This window comes from Diadema setosum, chromosome 11, assembly GCF_964275005.1.
Source record: "Diadema setosum chromosome 11, eeDiaSeto1, whole genome shotgun sequence".
Taxonomy (NCBI): domain Eukaryota; kingdom Metazoa; phylum Echinodermata; class Echinoidea; order Diadematoida; family Diadematidae; genus Diadema; species Diadema setosum.
In genome coordinates this window covers 7,997,546-8,020,736 of record NC_092695.1, presented here as the reverse complement: position 1 = coordinate 8,020,736, position 23,191 = coordinate 7,997,546, and the positions used below count along the sequence as shown (strand labels likewise).

The window sequence follows — 23,191 nt, the reverse complement described above, 5'->3', positions numbered from 1 at the left end:
AAAGCTATAAATTAGTGTGTTTTCCCATTCTACAATCTTTTGGTAATATGGTTATTTGCACACACACAGCAAGGTAACATTAACACATGTAATCAACATTTAGACAAATGCCTCAAAGGTACAAGTTACTTAATGCTGTAAGATCAAGCACATCCATGCTCAGATATGAAGGAAAAAGTATGAAGATGGAAAATACGAAAGACCCACTATTTACTAAATGGTATGTCGAGCTTGGAGTGTATGGATGAAACATGAAAATCAATATTTGCGGCATGAGCAAAATCTCTCTTAAATTGTCATTGAGTTCGCCAAAATGCAGCTGTTGAAATCCACGGAGGTAACAGGTTTTATGTACATACATTTCTACTTAATTCGACTTCATAAATTATTATGGTTGTACTGGGAGCTATGTCTGTTCTCACTACGTCGAGATTTACCTACATAGTGAGCATCTACGGCTCTTGCATGTGTACATGTGTATACAGCGAAAGTTATTTCCAAACAGAAAGCACAATAGATAAACTTATGAATAGCACATCATTATCTTGACCACATTTTCATGGATTGCAATGCCAGCGACTGCTGAGCAAATATGATACAATGGTAGGACAGCACTCCCTCATCTCAACGTTTGAACATGGGACTTTAAAGGGATACTTCACAGGGGGAATTCCCACATATTTGCACTCTGTGATACCAACACAAAAATATTTTACACATCATGCAAATACTTGTCAGTAGCTATTAAAGTGTTGACACTCGGTGAAATCAAATCAATGTCAATAGTGTCCTACTAGACAGCGCCTTAAGATTTTTTTTTTTAAAGTAAAAATTTCACCTTCACTCACAATATTCATTAGTGGCAGCAAGTACAGAGGCTTTAAAGGGACTGTACAGTACTGGTTGAGGTGGGGATTCATGTTTTGAACATTCCTAAGTGAGATAATGAGAAACCTCTTATGAAATATGAAAGAGCATGTAATTTTAGGAAGGATTCAACATTTATTTGATGAAAATTGGTTTTCAAATGGCTGAGATATCCAAAAAAGTGATAATAATAAAAGGCGACAGGCCACACTTTTATGAGGATCTCTTTGTTTCACCTTGTTTTTGGATATCTCGGCCATTTCAAAACCGATTTTCATTAAATAAACTTTTGATACCCCTTAAAATTGCATGCTCATTGACATCTCACAGAGTGGTTTCTGAATATCTCGCAAAATGTTAAAGGCTAAATTTTCACCTCGACTAGAACTGTACACACCCTTTAAGCACTGCTATTTAGCGCCAGTGGTGGCATGTGGTATACTGTAAATCCAGAAATATTTTCCGCATAAAATTTTTGCCATTTGGAGCAGATGACCTTTAAAAGTGGCATGAATTTTTTGCGTATTGCCACTGGCATTCACTGCATATAGTGTAGACAAGAACTTTCGCGTGCATTTTTATTTCGCCAATCCTTGCTCTTGCAAAAATTTCTGGTTTTATAGTAATCTCTCATGTATACACAATAACAAACATTTGCTCCTCTTTTCTCCCCTAGTATCTGAATTTATCAATCAAGAAAAATATACTGTAAATACATTAAATCAAGGAAGCACATTCACATTTCTGATTTACATTAGATAACATTAAGATTCAACAGAAACTCAAGTACTGTAAAATTTCATCCACACTTGATACAAAAATATATAGAGTATGTTTCTGCAGTTCCTCACATGGACTGCTGAAAGAAATAGAGATCACCCCTCACACAAACATCCTTAGAGAATATGATAACATAAACAGTCATATACGTTGCAAAAATGATGAATTAAGTCGCATTAATGAGCAATGTACACCACATTCTCTTGAACACATAAGTAAAAATCAAATTATTCATGAGTTTATATCTATAGCACAAATAAAAAAAAAAATGGAGATATCTATGAAGAGATGTGTAATTTTCAACAATCATTTTTTGTCCCCTTTCTTGAAATGTGACATATTTCATTTTCAAATCTCTGGAATAGAATGCAAATGATGCCACAATCATAACACAAAGAGAGAATATTGGTGATGGTACCAAGGGGATGTCATCTTTTCATGATTGACATACAGAAGTGAAACTTCATCATCAGTCACATCTCTTCAAATTTTCACAAATTATTTGTTTCAACATCTTCAATTCAAAATTTCCACTTGTGTGTGACAAACCTTTTATGAAAGCAACAAAAATGATATTAAATCTGTTCACAATGCTATGGTCTTATATCATCAGAATGACCCAGCCGAAGGTTTCAAAGTCCCAAGAACACATTGAAGGACTACTAGCCTCCCTGGAAAAGATAAAAAATAAAAAATAAACCCTCGGGTTAGAACATTCGGTTTACTCCAAACTGCAAACATCATCTAGTAGCTGGGTTTATCTAGTCAAAGTACATTGAGAGTCAATCATACAGTCAATCTGAATATTCTGTTATAGCTACAACTGTATCTTTGCAACATTACCAACATGGCCAGCAGCACACAAATGCAATTTCAGTGTCTATCCACCTCATGCAGAGAGTGCTTAATAAATCTGCACTTCCTCATCTTATCATGCACAGCTGCCATAAATCACTTTTCCGTGGGTGTCCAATAGTTATTGACACTAAGATTTGACCGCTGTAATGAATACACAATTCAGTTTATCGACTACGATTAATTCGCCATAGGTTTGGACAAAATGTTGTCCCATGGGGGAACATCCCTAGTATGTTCTACTTATTGAAGAACATAACAGGGGCATTCAATTTTGAAAACATTCTTATTCCTCATCCCCATCACTATAACATTCTGAAACTCTGTACTCAGTATAACTAATTTATAGTTGTTCAAATGTAAAAGTCTGAAAATCATCCAGAGGTCTCCTTCAAAACTGGTCTGCTATCACATGACCATATTTACACAATTGCCGACTGGTATTTGACTATAAACTTAACTAATAGTACTTGCATAAAAACAATGCATAGTAGCTTTGGTATGCTGCTTGAATACAGAATACTGACCTGATCTTGATGAATGCCTTGTGTCATTTCAACCATTAAACTTTCAGTTTAATAACTTGTTTAAGTCTCAACTTATCCCGGTTGCATACAATGTTTCATTTTCTCATCCCTATTTAACTCTTTATGTGCCATGGTATAAAGCCCCTATGTGCCACATTATATATATATGGAGACAGCAAAGTAGTCATGCTTTGGAAAACATTCCGTTTTTCAAATCATGTAACTTTTACTGATTTGTATTACCCTGGACATGTAATGAGCAAAGTAGTAGGGAAAATGCCAAGCTTTGCTTTGATGTAAATTGTACGATAAATCTATTAGTTGTTTTTTTTTCTTTCAAATGACCAGTAGCTACATTATTAGAGGTATGACTTCTGCACACAAAACAGCAACAGAAACTTGGAATTTACTCCTAATTCTAGTAGAGAACACTGCTTGCTAGTCAATCACCACATAAATGCAAGCTACACGTGATAGGAATAGAAATGCGAGAAACACTTTCATCGCACTGTGGCATTTGGTGATTTATCTATCGGTTTGGGCGAGTCTGTGCGTCTGAGCAGAACATTACAAACTTGGCTTGCTGTCAACTGAGTTGGGTGTGCAAATGTGGCACATAAAGAGTTAAGGCTGTGAAGGGAGAGAGATGAGACAAGTGTTTAACAATATTTCAGAAATAATTTTCCATATTCCTTTTCAGGAAGGGCAGCACACAATCAGTACCCCAAAGGATAATGCCCTCATTTTTCTTCCTTGGGACACACAGGCACAATAAAAAGAAAGTACTAGAATCACTTCACACCCCAGCAGATGACACACATTCTCAAGACACAACCAAAAGTCCTCACACACAGAGGATGAAGGGCTACCATGAATTCTCAGAGAGTGGAGCAGGGGACGTTGTTGAGGATTGCTATTCCCGCCACGGCTCGACTGGTTCCCATGGGTCCCAGACTGTGCCACTCCCCCGAGTGGGACTCAAAGGACTCCACGGTGTTCAGGTAGTGCACCCCATCGTGGCCCCCCAGGGCGTACATGGTGGACCCCATGACCGCCACTCCGTGCCCACTCCGGCATTCCGACATGGGGGCCAGGAATGACCATCTGGGAGGAGGTATAGAGCAGAAATAATCAGTTTACTTCATCGGTAGGGTGTCACTCTCTGGTCAATGAAATGAGTTACAGTAATTAGACAGTGAATTGTGAGCCTTGCTTGTACTGCAAATCATTTCTTTCACAATTTGGGATGTTCAGTGCATCCTTTCAAGTGACTAATACCTAGTACCATCACATTGGTATTCAAATATGAAATATTACTGGAAAAAAAAAAACAGCAGCAGGCATGGTTTACTTTTATCACAATGGAAATGACATCTCATAAAAGCTTTATGGGCACCGTCCCCATAAAAGATAGAACATTTTACCAGCATTTCTTAAATACATTGAAACACAATGCCCCTAAATGCAATGTGGATATGAAGGTGGTATATAATCACAATTGTCGTTCAATAATACTCTCATGAAATTTAGGTCTACATGAATATCTATGGCATCTTCTTTACTTGATGTTCTTAGCTGCAGCTTAGGTGCTTATTACCTTGGATCGATTGAAAGGGTCAGTGTCTTGTGTACAGGTCAATACTTGCTACTTAATTCTACCTTGAGCACAAGAAAAAAAGGATATTGAAAATGTAGATTTCAACCATCTCCTATCATTCATGCAAGCAGAAAGAAAAATCTAAGAAGAAACATGTTTCATAACTACAATGTAAGACAGAGACATTATCAAATCTTTTGGAAATTGAGAAGTCCTGCTGTATTATTTCTATCCTTTTTATTCTTGTAATGCAAAGTGTTCACTATTTGTGGCAATTAATGTTTACTATACACTGAATGCTGTAATATGCAATACAATTTATACTACAGAGTTCACAGCTGACTTCAAATAACACCTGATGTAATCTTTACCTGTCTGCGTCTGGGTAGTACCTCTCTACAGTGTTCAGATTTGATTGGCCGTTGTAACCTCCAGAGGCGTAAAGCCTGCCCCCTACTGATCCGACACCAACACCACCCCTCTTCGAGTTCATGCTAGCAGCTGGCAGCCACTGCAATCAAACATAGAGAAGAAATTATATTTAGTAATAGAAATAATAAGAAAATAATATGGCTGAAAACTCTTAACTAAGTTAAATTCTGTTACTACCATTGGTAACCTAAAAGTGTGCAATGTCTACTGCTTTTTGAGAAAGTGGGCCTGAGCAGAGAGCCGTCTACACAGTAGTCATCTACAGCCAAGAGAAGCTGTTATAGTGGCTTCAGGGGCTGATGTAGCACCCACAAGATTATGAGCAGCAACTGCTTGGTTGGTACTTCAGCAATCCATATACACTTTTTTTAATGGTACAGAAATGTGATGGTTAATTTGTCCTCGGATATTTTAATTGATGCAGCACATTCGTAACTAGAAAAGCACTCGGACAGCACAGACCTCCGCCAAGCCAGCTACTCATTTCCACCCTTACTCGCATGCAATCTATTTCCCAAAATAGTAGCCTTTAGTTTATGTCATTGCACGTTTCATTTTCAATCTGTACACAATTTTTTCAGTTATTTTGCAAACAGACAAGCCGACGCTAATGATCACTTAACCTCCTCCTTCCTTGAAGGAGGTAACAACTGATATAAACTGTTGAATTATATCAACTGATACAAATCTCAGCATTGATACCAATGCAACAAAAGTAACTAAATCCTACACTAAATTCGCTGCCACATTGTTAAAAGATATAGGGGAAAGTTGACAGTAAACAAACTTTAATACTTGATTGTGTGGGAACCAAAAGAAAAGCAAATCACTTAGACTATCTTGCATGCAGCAGCCTTCAGTTCAGATTAAGCAACTATTATAAGTAAGACAAAACATACATTCCTATAAAGTTAATGATGGACCAAAAAATAGACTTTAAGAATTTTTATATTCTATGAAGAAGAGGTACAGTGTATATACCACCTAATAGTATATGCACAGTTCAACGTTAGCAGTAGTCTGGTGGCTTGGGACCACTAAAAATTTATGTTGGGCCACCAAACTAGACAAACTGTCATCTTTTGATGGCTGATTGGGTGACTGAGATTCAAAATGTAATATTTCCTTTCATTCCAGGCAACTAAGTACATTTCTGTCTTGTACTACCAAAATTTCAGATTGTAAGATTTAAGTTGCCGGAATGGGCCACCAAAGAGAAAGATTAATGAAGAGCCCTTGTACATGTGCTTCACTTTGTAACCCCCCCTCATTCCCTTACCCTGTTCATCCTCTGGTCATACTTCTCACAGCTCTTGAGATAGATGGAACCGTCACTTCCCCCGACTGCATACAGGCAATCATGGACCGCAGCGACCCCAGCGTGGCGACGGTTGCCCTCCATACTGGCTATCCTTCCTGGAAATACAGAGTTATTGTAGCAAACATAAAAAGATGAATGCAGCTGTCCTGTTTTTGTTTGCTTTTTGTTTGTTTCATTTCCATCTGAGAAGATGACTGGATAGCCCACATTCAGCTGCAATAGCCGACTCTCCATGGGGTCCAGTTGGATGTGAGGCAGGATCACTTCACCGGGTTAAACACCCTGCTCTTTGCAATGAATAAATGAAGCGGGATCTTTCATGTGCATGACATGGCTGACTTAAAGTGAATGCAAAACTGGAAAAACAGGGCAAGTTTGTTCTGTCCTTTTATGGTAGTCAAGTTACATGGTGTGTAAGTACTATGCAACTAATAACTTCTGCGACAAGTTGTATGACTGCGAGAGAATCAATGCATACATTTTCATTCTGTAAATTCATCATCATGTAGCACATTGGAATTATAACAACAGGAAATGACACAGTGTCAGGCTGTATACATCTTGTCATTTCATCAGTGTTTTAACAGTGATCGCTTCATCAATAAGATTCATGATTTCCCGTACATCCCTCTGTAAATGCAGAGAAGAATAATTTTTGCTGAATGAGAGAATGTATAGACTACTTACTCCAGCGGTTTGTGCGGGGGTCATAGGCCTCCACTGTGTCGAGTACTGATACACCATCATAGCCGCCGATTGCAAACAGCTGTCTATCAAGGATAGCCACAGAGTGGTAACGGCGGACCTGCTGCATGGAGCCGACTCTGTGCCACATTCGGGTTGAGGGGTCAAACATCTCAACCGTGCTCAGGTATTTGCCGCCATCATAGCCACCTAATCGCACACAAACAAATATAAAGTATTCCTATTCAACCAGTGAACAGTTTGTTGACTATACATGAAAGCAAAAAGTGTAATCATGCTAGAGCAAGTAGCACAGTTACACACTTCATGGGCCTCAAATTATTCTAAACAAAGCCATTCACAATTTCTGTGACTTCACACAAAAATCCCTTATATCAACACTGTCTTTTTCATGCATTGGATAAAAGGTTGAGGTATATACACTGTACATCAAAATCTCTTGAGTAGTGGGTAAGAAAACTTGTGCACAGTAAAAATGAAATATATGGCATGATGAAAATACTGTACAAAGAAAACATGCTTAATTATGCAAGCATAAATTTTCAATTTTAAAATATTTCTGACTCTTCCATGTCAATAGTACATTCTGGTGGTCTTCATTTCTTTGAGAATCAAACCATGTGAATCAAACATTACATTCAGAGCCTGTAAATAGTCTCTTAGCTCCTTTCACGATGACTTTGTTGATCTCAAATATGACAGAATTCAGTTGAAACTAACTGATAACAAACCACTCACACACACAATTCAGAGACACTCTGTGCATGACAATGATCAAATGGAAAGTTTGCCTCATTACACATTCTCAACACCTTTCTAAGTGACAGGCTCTAGCTCTGCTGATTTGTGATTTAAGTCTTTTTGGTACTGGTATCAATCCTACAAAGAAATGTCTCATTCAACATTTTGATAGCTGTGTTCAGTGTAATCCTGACAGGGGTAAAGAGCATCAGATAGGGTCATTCAGGGTTCATACACTTTCACATTTTCAAAATTCCCTGACTTTCCATGACTTTCCAGAGCAGAAAATGTAAATTTCCATGACCATTTTACACGATGTACACATGTTATTCTAAAGTGTGTAAAAATACATTATCATAATACTAGGAAGCAAAATAAGTGTGTATACAGGGCTGTACACTAACCCATTTTTCTGCCGGTCGAACCTGTCTCTGTCGAACCAGTATATGCCCCGTTTTACAATTTTTTACTGGTCCGAGCAGAAAATTTACTGGTCAAAAACAACAACCAAAAAAAAACATTAAATGACTTGCGAACTTATTTTGTTTTTAATGGACTACTATTATTCCCCCCCCCAAAAAAAAAGTACATTTTACAGATTAGTATTCTGTAAACTTGCATTGTTTATTGCACAAGAAATTGAAAAAGAATAAGAAAAAAAAATGAATGTTTGTTTGTGAATTATAGTGTAAAATCAGATCGTATCAAATGCGTTTGTCACTTTTTCTAAACATCAGCGCACGTATGCGTTTCTTAACTTGCTGCGTAATTCACACTCTTGGTGCTCAGTTGGATTGCGATGATTTTATGAATTATTTTAGCTGTGATATTTTCTGATGCACGCGCCACAAGGGGTTCTTTATTTTTCTCCCGATAATCCCTTCGCATTTGTGCATGCGTTCTTGAAAGGTACACGGCATGCAGGGCCGAATTCGCAATCCTCTTTGCGCCTATTTCTACCTCAAATATCAGCGGGATTGTGACGATTTCATGAATTACTTCGGCTGTAATCTTTTATAATGCACGCGCCAAATGGGGTTGAAAATGTGTCCTTTATTTTTCCCGATAACTCTTCGAATTTCGTAAATGCGTTCTTAAAAGATGTACGACATGGCCGAATTCATGATACTTTTTGCGTCTATTTCTACCTCAAATATCAGCGGGATTGTGGCGATTTCATGAATTACTTCGGATGAATCTTTTGTGATGCACGCACCAGCTAGAATGGTTGAAAATGCGTTCTTTATTTTTCTCCCGATAATCTCTTCGCATTCCGTATATATGCGTTCTTAAAAAGTATACGACACGGCCGAATTCACGATCCTTTTTGCGCCTATTTCTACCTCAAATATCAGCGGGATTGCGATGATTTCATGAATTACTTCGGCTGTCATCTTTTATGATGCAAGCGCCAAAAGGGGTTGAAAATAATAGTGTCCTTTATTTTTTCACGATAAACTCTTCGCATTTCGTAAATGCGTTCTTACAAGATATACGACACGGCCAAAAATCAAAAAATTCCTTGTGCGCCTAATGTTTCCTTAATCTTCAACGGGATTGCAATGATTTTATGAATTATTATTCGGCTGTAATCTTTATGATGCACGCGCCAAAAGGGGTTGAAAATGTGTCCTGTATTTTTCTCCCAATAATCTCTTCGCATTTCGTACAGGCCTATACGACACGGCCGAATTCACGATCCTTTTAGCGCCTATTTCTACATCAAATATCAAAGGGATTGCGATTATTTCATTAATTGTTTCGGCTGTAATCTTTTGTGATACACGCACCAGAAGGGATGAAAATGCGGTCTTTATTTTTCTCCCGATAATCTCTTCGCATTTGTGCACGCGTTTTAAAAATTATACACTGCATGTAGGGCCGAATTCGAGATTCTTTTTGCGCCCAATATGTTTCCTCAAATTTCAGCGGGATTGCGATAATTTCATGAATTACTATTCGGCTGTAATCTTTATGATGCAAGCGCCAAAAGGGGTTGAAAATGTGTCCTTTATTTTTCTCCCGATAATCTCTTCGCATTTCGTACATGCGTTCTTAAAAGGTATACGGCACGGCCGAATTCACGATCCTTTTTTGCGCCCATTTCTACCTGAAATATCAGCGGGATTGTGGCGATTTCATGAATCAATTCGGTTGAAATCTTTTGTCATGCACGCACCAGAAGGGTAAAAATGTGTTCTTTATTTATTTTTCTCCCGATAATCTCGTCGCATTTGTGCATGCGTTTTTGATAACTGAATTCAAGATCCTTTTTGCGCCTATTGTTTCCTCAAATTTCAACGGGATTGCGTTGATTTCATGAATTGTTATTCGGCTGTAATCTTTTGTGATGAACGCACCAAATGTGTCCTTTTTTTTCTCCTCTATAATCTCTTCGCATTTCGTACATGCGTTCTTGAAAGGTGTACGACGTGGCCGAATTCATGATCCTTTTTGGCCGATTTCTAGTACCTCAAATATGTCAGCGGGACTGCGATGATTTCATGGTGTTTTTTTTTCTCCCGATTATCTCTTCACATTTTGTGCATGCGTTCTTAAAAAGTTCACGGAAGGGCCGATTTCGGGATCCTTTCTGCGCTTATCTTCATTATGAGACCATTCTGAACAAATGAAAATATTCATTAATTTTGTGAAATGACTGTGTAAAATGTAAATGAACGAAGAAAAGTAGGTGTATCAAATCACACGCAACTTTTGCATTTAAACGCAAGTGCGTTGCTGAAAAGACTTGCGTTTGATAATGATATGAAACTAAATTGTACGAACCTGAAACTCAATTGCGTTTAAACGCAACTCTAAAAATCAAATGCAAGTCCATCAAATCACACGCAACGATGTATTTAAACGCAAGAGCGTTGCAGAGAAGACTTGCGGTTTTCGTACGAAACTAGAAACTGCGTTTAAAAGCATCTCTATACATCTACGGAAGTGCGTTATTGTTGAAAAGACTTGCATTACCTTTTTATGTCGTAAGCAAAATAAAAAATTAAACGCAACTCTGAAAGCCAAATGCAAGTCCATCGCATCACACGGAACGCTGAAAAGACTTGCGTTCGATAATCATACGAAACTAGAAAATTGTAGGAAACTTAAACTCAATTGCGTTTAAACGCAACCCTAAAAATCAAATGCAAGTCCATCAAATCACACGGAACGCTGAAAAGACTTGCGTTTGATAATCATACGAAACTAGAAAATTGTAGGGAACTTTTTTAAAAAACTCAATTGCGTTTAAACGCAACTCTAAAAATCAAATGCAAGTCCATCAGATCACACGTAGCAGAGAAGACTTGCGGATTTTGTACGAAACTATAAGAAACTGCGTTTAAACGAATCTCTAAACATTTACATACGGAAGTGTGTTATTGTTGAAAAGACTTGCATTATTTTTTATTTCGTAAGCAAAATTATGAATTAAACGCAACTCTGAAAATCATATGCAAGTCCCTCAAATCACACGGAACGCTGAAAAAGCTTGCGTTGATAATCATACGAAACTAGAAAATTGTAGGAAATTAAACTCAATTGCGTTTAAACGCAACTCTAAAAATCAAATGGCAAGTCCATCAAATCACAAGCAACGCTGTATTTAAAACGCAAGAGCGTTGCAGAAAAGACTTGCGTTTTTTTGTCCGAAACTAGAAACTGCGTTTAAACGCATAAAAATTTGCGGAAGTGCGTTATTGTTGAAAAGACTCGCATTATTTTTTATTTCGTAACGGAACTTTCGCCGTGACCGAACTTAGTCTTCACTTGCAGGGGAAAGACATCGCAACATTTATACTGACGTTTCAAACCACCGAAACGCATGCTGCTTCACGAAATGTCAATGAAAAATGATAACAAATTATTGTTAAAGTTCGCTATGCCGCAGGTTTAAATCTCAGTCCAAAGTTAAATTAGTCCGACAATGGAAAGAGGTTTGTTTTTACGAAGGTTAGTAGTCCGAAAGATGTCGTTTTCGGATGAACAAACTTTTCTTCTTCTTTTTATTTCAGACGGGCCCGCGCCGTACAGAGCGGTAATTAATGTTGCAAATCGGAGCGCGAGAGCAATTCATTTTCAGAGTATGGCAATAGAAATTTAAGTAAAACAAATATGGCGACTTAGGGAAGGAAAATCACACATATTTCAACTCAGTCGGCACTGAACAGAATCATACGAAATCATACAGAATCATCTCGACAGAATCATACGAAATCACACGCATATCTTCGCAGCGACGCACTTGAATTTAAATCGCAAATTTAATGCAATTTGGGGAATTTGCGTTTGATATTTCAAATCAAGTTTAAAACGTGAAGTGTCTAGAAACGGGCCTCAGGTTTCCGATCCCGCTCTCTCAAAATCTCTCTACAGATTGGGAAATGTGCGTTGTCGTTACTAACCCGCGCGATATTTATGCATAAACTAAAACATTATGTCAGTTGGCATGTTTTGGCGGCAAAAGGAGTAAGATTTGGGTAGCGATCCGCATTGTGATCCAAATCTTACTCTGTACAGGGGAAATTAGTTTTCATTTACAAGTCGACATTCGCGTAAGTCGACGTATTTTGCTCAGTCCCGATTATGTCGACTTATCATACGCGAGGTTGACTGTACATGTACCTACAAAAAGGCAGACTTGCGGAAAACAACCATGAGATAGGCCGGTCGCACTGCAGCAAAGTAGCGCTAGCTACATATGTAGCTAGAGCTCGCATGCGCGGTATATGCGCAGGCTAAATGCGGACTTGCGATAATTGCGCCTTTGGAAATATAGAAAGCAACCACGAGGTTGCGATATCGTCCGTCGAGTAAGCTAAGCAGACACGATTTTTTTGAGAGGTTCTGAAGAACACATGAGTGGCATATGATGCAAAATTATTTACATTGAAATGATTATGTTGTCAATATTCTGTGGTAAAATGCTTTAATTCAAATTTTATATCAAAATCAAAGCACTATCTCGATCCAAAAGTAATCATACATTCGTGTTATTAGATGACTGACGCTTCGATCATGCACGCAATTAATGCCGATCACATCGCCAGCAGCGCTCGTGTCACACATACATGTATGTGTACACAAAGGCACCACGGCACCTTACACCACTGCCAGTCGATAGTCCTGTATACACACAAGTACACGTGCATATGCACATGAAGGACGCAAACGAAAACGATCTTAATACGAGAAACCACAAATTTGCCAAACTATTTTTCCTTTGTTGATAGGAGAAATCAAATACCATTTCAACAAATATCTTGAAAAATGATTTTCCCTGACTTTCCAGAAGAAATAGACGGATTCCCTGACTTTCCCTGACTTTTTGCTTCTGGAAAAAGCATTTTTAAATTCCCTGACTTTCCAGAAATTCCCTGACCCGTACGAGCCCTGGTCATTCGTAGGACCAATAGTCATCTACGAATTCAGATAGAAGTGGACCTGACATCACAGGGGCTTTGCCTTATCATCTTGTCACCCCCTACCTCCTACCTATTGCATAGAGTTTCCCATCCAGGGCGGCAACTCCCACTCCGCTGCGGGGGGTGTTCATGCTGGCTTCAATGGTCACCCTCCCATTGCCCAGATTGAGTCTCTCCACGTGGCTAAGGGAGTGGCCTGTGCAGTCCATCCCTCCAACACAGTAAATGGAACCTGTCAAAAACAAACATTGAGACAAAAATGAACATGTCCTTACACCTGGTAGCATTGCCTGCCTAAGATGTAAGATATCACAGGCTTAATGAGAAAATCCTCACACAATATGAGGACATATGTGACCCGCTACAACAAAAGGATCCTAAAGTCGCTGACAACTGAGCCGAGAAAATCAAGTTTGAAGTCACACCATCAAAATTGGTCAAAACAATCGGATTTCTGATTTTGGCATAATTTTGTAGTCTAATGTTTTGTCTATCATCTGCCGAAATTTCGAAGCTAAATGATCAAAGAAAAGGCAAGAAATCAGCATTTTTCTGGGCCATGATTTTCCGACTTTCAACGCAACAGAAACGTGTCCGAAGATTTGGATTTAGCGCCGCAGCTAGACTCCGCCCCTAGCAACGAGGGAGTTATCTTATTGGTCAGTGGGTGGCATCCTGATTACTGATTGGTCGTGCGGGGACTGTCGGAAGGTACACTTTGAGGGCGTTTTTCTCGAAACTCTGATTTCCTCAATTACTACTTGACATGCGCTAATAAAATCACCGATATCTCCGCAACCAAGTACTCTTATGAGTTGTGCATGCCCGAGTGCATCCTCACTAGCACTGGAACATGCATGCACTAGCATCACATGCACTCACCAGCATCATATGCACTTGACTTTGCATTCCAACTTCAAGCAGCATTTATGATTCATATAGCCTTCTAGCATGTCAATATCAAATAAGGCCAGCCGTTTTTACTATGAAATGCTGAACATGGCGGATTCAATATTCAATTGCAACAGGTATTACATGCAAGAAGTGCAGAAATAAACTCTTTCCTTGAATAAGGAAGCAAACCAACCAACTATTACTCACCGACTGTAGACTTCCTCGGTGTGATCTGCGTCGGCCTCATGCCGGTCCGCCTCTCTGGGAGCATGTGGTAGTTCTTGGCCTCATCCAGGAGGTCCCGGCATTTCATGTCCTGCTTGATGAGCTCCTCTGCCTCAACGATGTCCACCAGGAAGCGGGGGGACAGCAGCGGCATCCGCGTTTCCTGCAGGAGCTCGGCGATGTCTGCCCTGCGGTTGGCTTTGTCATGATACACCCATCTAGGGGTTTCCATCACATCATGAAGTTAAAATAGAATACATCAGACACTATAAATGTTAGCTTGGATGCATATGTGTGTAAATTTTGGAGACTTTGTGTATATTTTCTGTACAACATAGTACATTACACACAAAAATATTTCAGAGCGACTGTCAATTGTATGCTTTCCTTCTGTCCATTTTCATGAAAAATCTTTAGTTTCAGTTTCAGTTTGTTCTATTTTTACACATGTGTAAATGAAATCATTAGGATTATATCCAAAATTATAACATCAAAATATGAACAAGAACACTCAAAAAAAAAAATAGAATGTGCATATTATATATTAGTATGTACATACACATTGTGTGTTTCATCATGTCTTCAGGCATACAGGTAAAGAGACCATTATTAATATGCAATTCACTTGACTTCATGGTTTCAATGAGACAGAAATAAATCAATATAGTGATGATGCACCCCAGCTAACTTGCAAATCTCTCAAAGAATTTATGGCAAAATAAACTGACATTATGTGTGCAAAAAAATATGCTAAATTTTCTCTTGCCTAATTATTGCATTGTAGACTTCCTCTTCACTTTGGACATTAAGGTCCTCACATCGCAGCAGGTCTGCTAACTGGGACTTTGTTAACTGGAGAAACTCTTCTTCATGTGCCACCTCATCAAAATGTGTCTCCGCATACCGTCCAGACACCAATTTCAGGTCCGTGCATGTGTGGGCATCAGCAAAATTTCGGATACCTGTGCAACAAAACAATTGTTGATATTCACTCTCTATTTCTTCAGTTTCCTTTATATTCATGATGATCTGCCAGTTTCTTTAACACAACTACTGATCTGATTTGTAGTCTGAACATCATCAATTTAATTCCGGCAGTACTTGTAAATGAATGCTGCATTAATAGTTGAATAATGAAAGAAGACACATTTTGGTATAATACATTTTCAGGAAATCACACAAATTATAATCACCAGAACTATAATTACCACAACTATTTGTACTTCTTTATATATAAATTGATTGTGCTTGGATTGTCAACCAGTTTCTTTCATGAAAAGCTAATATCAAATCAAATTAATCAACCCTTGAATCTACTCATCTACCAGCCATGAAAGTGTCACTCCAGTATGATCTTATCTAAACTATTCAGTTCCACCTCACATGATATTTCACAGTGCACAACATAAAACCATGTAACTTGTACAAATGTATCACAAAGAATCAATGCAGTACATGCTGTATATGGTCTTTGTAAGCTCCTTGGTGCATGCTGTCTTTCAGTCAAACAGCTGAAGGTTAATTACAGCAACATCAGAAATTCAAAGAGAAAATGAACTAGAACTCCAGGTAGAATAATCACTCAGCTGGTGTAAATACGGTACCTAGACAGTTTGCTGGATGGAGTTGCTTCTTCAAGAACTCCGAACACGACGCCTGGACATCTGAGAGTTGCAGCATGGATGCCGTGTTCAGTAATGCCTGTACTGTGTCTATGTGGATCATCAGTTCTCCTGCAAAAAAACACACAATACAAACAATAATCACATCACCACTCAAGTGTGACATGAAGTTGGCATTCACTTCATCTGACAATTCATTGTTGGCACACATGCTATGTATGTTTGTTTGCCTAGTTAACTGCCACAGACTGATTTCTCAGTTGGTATTGTTTTTCTTTTATTGATTGATATGCTGTATGGTTGTCTGTTGTTGTTGTTGTTGTTGTTGTTTTGTTTTGGTTTTTGGGTTTTTTTTTTTAAAGGAATGCTAGACAAAGGGGCTGAATGATGAATTGTGATGTGCCATTTGTCCTGACCTGGTTGGTAGTAAAGCATTTAAAGCATACCTTATTCCCCTACAAATGGCACCACTTTACAACAGCAGTACTTGCTTAGTTGTACATCTGAATCTTGGTACGCAAGGCTGCCAACACTGGAAACTAGTTGAGAGTGAGACTCCCATAGGCCAATGCTATAATTTAGGAGTCAAAATGAGTGAGATCAATAGAAATGCATGCAAATGAAATAAAGTTTTAGAGTGAGAAAGGACCAGAATGCGTGAGTCTCACGCTCAATGCGTGAGAGTTGGCAGCCCTGGGTACGGCTTAGTCACCTATGATTCAAGTTAAATGTCCATTCATGTTCATACTGACTTTATCAACAAAAGTAAACTAACAGTAGATGACAATGGCTGATTTTACAATTTACAAGCAGAACAGTCTGGAATACAACAGGACTCTTGTCTTTCAAACAAAAGGAGCTGCAAGTATGAGCATGACATACACATACTTTGCACTTTCAGCTCCCTTGACCTAAGGAATACAACTAATGTATAAACCACACCAAGCCAACGGACAGTTTCAAAAATGAGACAACAGAATCAAATTTCATCAAGATACTGGCTTGAATATAATTACTTTGTACAGTGGACTCCCATTATAACGAAGTCCTCGGGTGCGGCAGTTTTCTTTCATTATATCAAAATTTTGTTATAACTGAACAGATAAACAATAAAAATACATACATGTACAGCAGATGGTGCTGCAACTTGAATTTTTACTTCATTGTAACAGGAATTTTGTTTTAACCATGTCCGTAATAACGGGAGTGCACTGTATAAAGGAAAATCTTACCTGAATATGCATAGTCTATGAGTTGCTCCATGGCCCTTGGGTTGACCTCTTTCATGGTAACCACGGGAAGAGTGGCCTCCTTCATCTCTCCAGTGAACATGGCATAAAAATAGCGGCAGAAGGACGCCAGGACGATCCGATGGGCAGGAATCTTGGTCCCTGCAGAGGTAAAGGGGTAGAGTTTTTTTTTAGTATGTATTGTAGAAAGGGATACATGGTGTAGCTCTCATTTACACGCCACAGTGTCTTTAAAGGACAAGTTCACCTTCATAAACATAAGGATTGAGAGAATGCAGCAATATTAGTAGAACACATCAGTGAAAGTTTGAGGAAAATTGGACAATTGATGCAAAAGTTGTGAATTTTTAAAATTTTTGTGTTGGAAGCGCTGGATGAGGAGACTACTAAGGCTCGTGATGTAATATGAGTTCAACAGTATAAAAAAAAATGTACAGAAAATTCAACATATTTTCACTTTTTTCGCATAATAACAGAGCACTTGACTTACCTCTTTCTAAAGGCAATGGGAATAATATTACCCATAACATGTCAGTAACGAGTCAAGGGAATGTGTACTTTTTTCAAAAGAAATTCAGAGACTCCAACCCAAAGTACCTTCTGATCTGGAGATTCTCCCGCCTGAAACCCCTAGCAAACGGGAGATTCAAAGTTGATGTGTGCGAAACGCGAAATTCCCAGGGATCTAGATGCTCTCTGGTGCTATCTAAGGCTTATTTTTTCAACATACGATAGAAATATGTAAAAATCCTTTCCAACGGGAGACAAAGAGCCAGGGCGGGAGAAATTAAATCTCAAACGGGAGAACGGGAGATTTTGCAAAAATGGTTTTTCGGCGGGAGATCTCCCGTCGAAAACGGGAGAGTTGGAGTCTCTGGAAATTTTGTGAAATTCTCTTTATATTTTCCTTATATTATTATACGCATGTGACATCATACCCTGCAGTAGTCTTCTCATCCAGCAGTGACTGCACAAAAACTTCAAAAATACATAACTTTTGAACGGATTGTCCGATTTTCCTCAAACTTTCAGTGATGTGTTTTACTAATATTGCTACATTCTCTCAATCCTTATGTTAATGAAGGTGAACTTGTCCTTTAAATGTGCTTTCAAGAATATACAAAATTTGAGCATGCACCTTCTACAGGAGCGGATCCAGGAATTCTGTAAAGGGGGGGGGGGGGGGCGCAACTAATATTTCTGGCACCACTTCCGGGTTCCATTTCATTCATTTCTTTTTATTTCTTTTGTTTTAAACGAAAACTAAAGGGGGGGGGGGGGCATGCACCGGTTGCGCCCCCCTCTGGATCCGCCACTGTTCTACGCTGGGAAGACAGATTTTAAAGTACAAGATATGTACAACATGTAAGTTCCATCATAATGACAGCATACACCCCATTCTTTACAGTCAGCCTGGCATTATCATACACTACATGTATACATGTATACTTGTTAGATTATAATTACCCGTCAATTGAAATTTCTATAAAATGCACAGGGAGGATAGTATTTGGGTAACTTTTCTTAACTTTCATTTTCATATTTCATGACTGTAACCATTGTAGAACCATTAACAAAGAGGGGAAAAAAGTTTCTGCTAGTGCTCATGTTTGATGTATTTATGAGGGCAAAGTGTGCATGCATGTCCACATTTTTACATGGCATTGTTCACTGGCACACTGCCTTCCGACAGCTTGCACTAACTCACTGGTAGGCATAGTTTTTATCACTACATTGTCAGAACACTTGTGATACTGACTTTAAAGGACAAGTTCACCTTCATTAACAGAAGGATTGAGAGAATGTAGCAATATTAGTAGAACACATCATTGAAAGTTTGAGGAAAATCGGACAATCCATTCAAAAGTTATGAATTTTTGAAGTTTCTGCTCACTCAAGGCTGGATGAAAAGACTACTATAGCTTGTGATGTCACATGAGTACAACGATATAAAGAAAGAATAAAGAAAATTCAATATATTTTCACTTTTCTCGCATAGCAAAAGAACACTTGACTTCTCTATTTCAGAAGGCAGGGGGAATAATATTACCCTTAACATTGTGTCAGTAACAAGTTGAAGAAATGTGCACTTTATTCAAAAAGTAAAGTTTTGTGAATTTCTCTTTTTATTTTCTTTAAATGGTTGTACGCATATGACATCATACGAGTACACTGTAGTAGTCTTCTCATCCAGCAGTGACTACGCAGATACTTTAAAAATTCATAAGTTTTAAACGGATTGTCCGATTTTCCCCAAACTTTCACTGATGTGTTCTTCTAATATTGCTGCATTCACTCAATCCACATGTATAGGTGGTGGACTTGTCCTTTAACTGATTGGGTTTGTTGAAACTGGGCTAATATGGAAAGGCAGTGAAACCAAATAATGTGGTTAGGGGGCAATAAAGGCTATTATTGATCCGATGATGATTACATCTTGAGCTATGTTCTAAAAACAACCCCCCCCCCCCAACACAAAAAAAAGAACAACAACAAAACAACAACAACAAAAAGAAAAACAGAACCTGCACTGAACTGACAATTTGAGTCAGTGGAGACGAGTGTGATATTGGATTTCACTCTATACTTGGGTACCTAAGGGGGGGTCACCGTGCATCCCCCCAGGACTCCTCGAAACTTACATTTTCAGGATCCTCATGACATACTAAAACATAATCAAGATGTTAACAGGAACGAAAAGTGGCTGTTCTAGGTGAAATTTAATGTATTCTATTGTTTTTCATAATTATGTATTTCTTTGTTTTTCAACTTTTGTTTTTTCTTTGTTTTTCTATTGGAAATTGTCACTGACCACTTTTCTACCATAATTAGCACAAAACTAATCAATGAAAGTGATTAATTGTAAAAATAATCAACTTTTCATGACTTTCATGACAGAGCACTGTTTTCCATAGGAAATGTACACAAAAGCACAAAATTGTGCCCGTTTTGGGACGACATTCCGTTACAAAAATGGGCGTGACTTCGCAAAAGTATACGCGGATGTTGCAAATTTGGTCTCAAAAGTTGTGCGAGACTTGACCAAACAAAGTCAAGAAGCCTCGCGACAGATTTATAGCGCGAAACTTCGAGGGGGGGGGGCGGATCCCCCCACCCCCCGTCCTTATGTATGTATACAATATGTGCTTACATGTAGGGCCTACATAGTAGGGTACCTAAGGGGAGGAGGGGGTCACCGTGCACCCCCCAGGACTCCTCAAAACTTACTTGACTTTGTTTTGTTCAAGTCTCACGCAACTTTTGAGACCATATTTGCAGCTTCCCCGCATACTTTTGCGAAGTCACGCCCATTTTTGTAACGGAATGTCGTCCCAAAACGGGCACAATTTTGTGCTTTTGTGTACATTTCCTATGGAAAACAGTGCTCTGCCATGAAAGTCGTGAAAACCTGATTATTTTTACAATTAATCACTTTCATTGATTAGTTTTGTGCTAATTATGGTAGAAAAGTGGTCAGTGACAATTTCCAATAGAAAAACAAAGAAAAAACAAAAGTTGAAAAAGTTGAAAAACAAGGAAATACATAAGAAATTATGAAAAACAATAGAATACATTAAATTTCACCTAGAACAGCCACTTTTCGCTCCTGTTAACATCTTGATTATGTTTTCGTATGTCATGAGGATCCTGAAAATGTAAGTTTCGAGGAGTCCTGGGGGGGATGCACGGTGACCCCCCCTTAGGTACCCGACTACTACTTGTGTACTTCACAAATTTTGTTCAGGCTATGAATGTCATTAAAGGACTAGTTCACCTTCATAAACATAAGGATTGAGAGAATGCAGCAATATTAGTAGAACACATCAGTGAAAGTTTGAGGGAAATTGGACAATCGATGCAAAAGTTATGAATTTTTAACATTTTTGTGTTGGAACCGCTGGATGAGGAGACTACTAAGGCTCGTGATGTCATATGAGTACAACAGTATAAAGAAAATGTAAAGAAAATTCAACATATTTTCACTTTTTTCGCATAATAAAAGAGCACTTGAGTTGCCTCTTTCTACAGGCAATGGGAATAATATTACCCATAACATATGTCAGTAATGAGTCGAGGGAATGTGTACTTTTTTCAAAAGATGAAATTTTGTGAAATTCTCTTTATATTTTCCTTATATTGTTGTACGCATGTGACATCATACACTGCAGTAGTCTTCTCATCCAGCGGTGACTGCAAAAAAACTTCAAAAATTCATAACTTTTGAACAGATTGTCCGATTTTCCTCAAGCTTTCAATGATGTGTTCTACTAATATTGCTACATTCTCTCAATCCTTATGTTAATGAAGGTGAACTTGTCCTTTAATAAAGAAGGTAACACTCAAATCTTCCCAGCCATGGCAAAATGCAATTCTCCCTCTTTTTTTTTTTAAATAAATTCTGACAGAGTTTTAAGCTTCCTGTGTACATTACACATGAGCAACCTTAGAAGACTCTATGCTACCTCTACCAAACCATAATTTAGATGGAGTACAACTTGAGTTGACTTATTGGTACATGTTTGTGACATATGATACCACCAAAAAAAAAAAAAAAAAATGACTGATGTTGGGAATGATGTAGAGGATGGTGGAGAAACAAGGCCTGCTACTATAACAACCTATCAATATGCAGGAGAAAAATGCTTACCTTCAACATCTAATACAACGTCACACAGTTTTCCAACTTGTCTGAGATCATCCATGGTGCGAAGTGCATGGTTGCCATAGAAACTGTCCGCTCGGTGAATCATGACATCATTATTTGTGCCACCACCACCACCACCACCTCCACCATCGGCCTCAAGTTCATCAAAGTCCAACATGATTGCACTCAAATTGTGATGACCATCTGGTTAGACGGAGCTGCCTATCCACACAGGAACAGACTTTACCACCTCACCTCACATATTTCCTTTTTACACAAGATGAAAATATGAAATCGATGCCACCACAAGCTGCCGACTACGATGTCCTAAATGCAACGTGAATCCTCATTCGATATCTGAGAAGATAAAATAAAAGTGCATATATAGAAAATATAATTCAGCTTATTTTCTTACCTCTATCAGATGGAAAATACACGTAAAACATTATACCTTTGGCACCTGATCTGCTTGCAGCCATCCTTGTGTGTATGTGTGTGTGTGTGCATGTGTGAGTGCAGGCATGTGTCTGTGTGTGAGTGCAGGCATCTGTCTGTACGTTTTTATCTGTGAACATGTTTGCGTGTAGTTAGTATGAAAATGTGCTTGGTTTTGTTTTGTTTTATACAATGTATATATTTTTGGCTGGATCATTTTATCCCTGTATCTCCTCACTCTTCACTTTAATTTCCCATGACAGTGCACAAGTCACAGCTGACTTCTGTGAGCAGAAATTTACATTGTCAGAAAGCACTGCAAGAAGTTTGACATGCAGAAACATTCGCACCAAACTTAAAATCCAATACCTATAGACAATGATAAGTGCACTGATGGGCTTACATCCCATTCCCAGATCATTCTATAATACTCATCCCCAAAAATGATATTCAGGGTTTCTGGCTGTCAAAAGGAGTTGGTGTTGGTATCATAACGATGACACTTTAACTATATCAGCTCTTTCTTGCTCCCCTCCTTTTGCACTTGCACTTTGCAGCCTCAAATCATCTGTTTAGAACTGCCGGTATCGCAAGCTGGGTCCCTTCTGAAAGTTTAGCCAGCAGGGCAGCACACGTACTGCATATCCGATATCGCTAACTTTGGTGTTGAATACACGTGCGTGGTTATGCTGTATAGTGTAAGTGCCCCCTTGAAGCTCTCTTCCGGGCTATTAAATTTCCTGATTTTCTCTAGAAGTTCCTGATTATTGCCATGCTTGTCATTTATTCACACTTCAGGCAATAAAACTTCATTTTAAGCACATATCCAGGGTTCGAAATTGGCAATGGTCCGCTGGCCATTGGCC

The 23,191-nt window shown here is 38.5% G+C and overlaps 1 protein-coding gene across 1 annotated transcript; it reads right to left on the bottom strand.

Moving 5' to 3' along the window:
- Window positions 1-3,462: 3,462 nt before the first annotated feature.
- Window positions 3,463-22,241, bottom strand: LOC140235128 (kelch-like protein 12). The gene is made up of 10 exons (XM_072315167.1): window positions 21,894-22,241; window positions 17,228-17,386; window positions 15,978-16,106; window positions 15,140-15,335; window positions 14,356-14,591; window positions 13,325-13,486; window positions 7,067-7,273; window positions 6,338-6,474; window positions 4,998-5,137; window positions 3,463-4,133 (listed from the first exon to the last, which is right to left on the bottom strand). Exons 1-10 carry the CDS (start codon window positions 22,066-22,068, stop codon window positions 3,908-3,910), a joined length of 1,767 nt encoding a protein of 588 aa, XP_072171268.1. The 5' UTR covers window positions 22,069-22,241; the 3' UTR covers window positions 3,463-3,907.
- Between the last annotated feature and the right edge of the window lie 950 nt (window positions 22,242-23,191).

Bases quoted from the DNA above. Each gene is read 5' to 3' on its own strand.
- LOC140235128 (XM_072315167.1), bottom strand. From the start codon at position 22,068: ATGTTGGACTTTGATGAACTTGAGGCCGATGGTGGAGGTGGTGGTGGT. The intron at 17,387-21,893 runs GTAAGCATTTTT...TTACCTCTGCAG, and splicing joins CGTTGTATTAGATGTTGAAG to GGACCAAGATTCCTGCCCAT. The intron at 7,274-13,324 runs GTAGGAGGTAGG...GTGTGCGATTAG, and splicing joins TGGGAAACTCTATGCAATAG to GTGGCTATGATGGCGGCAAA.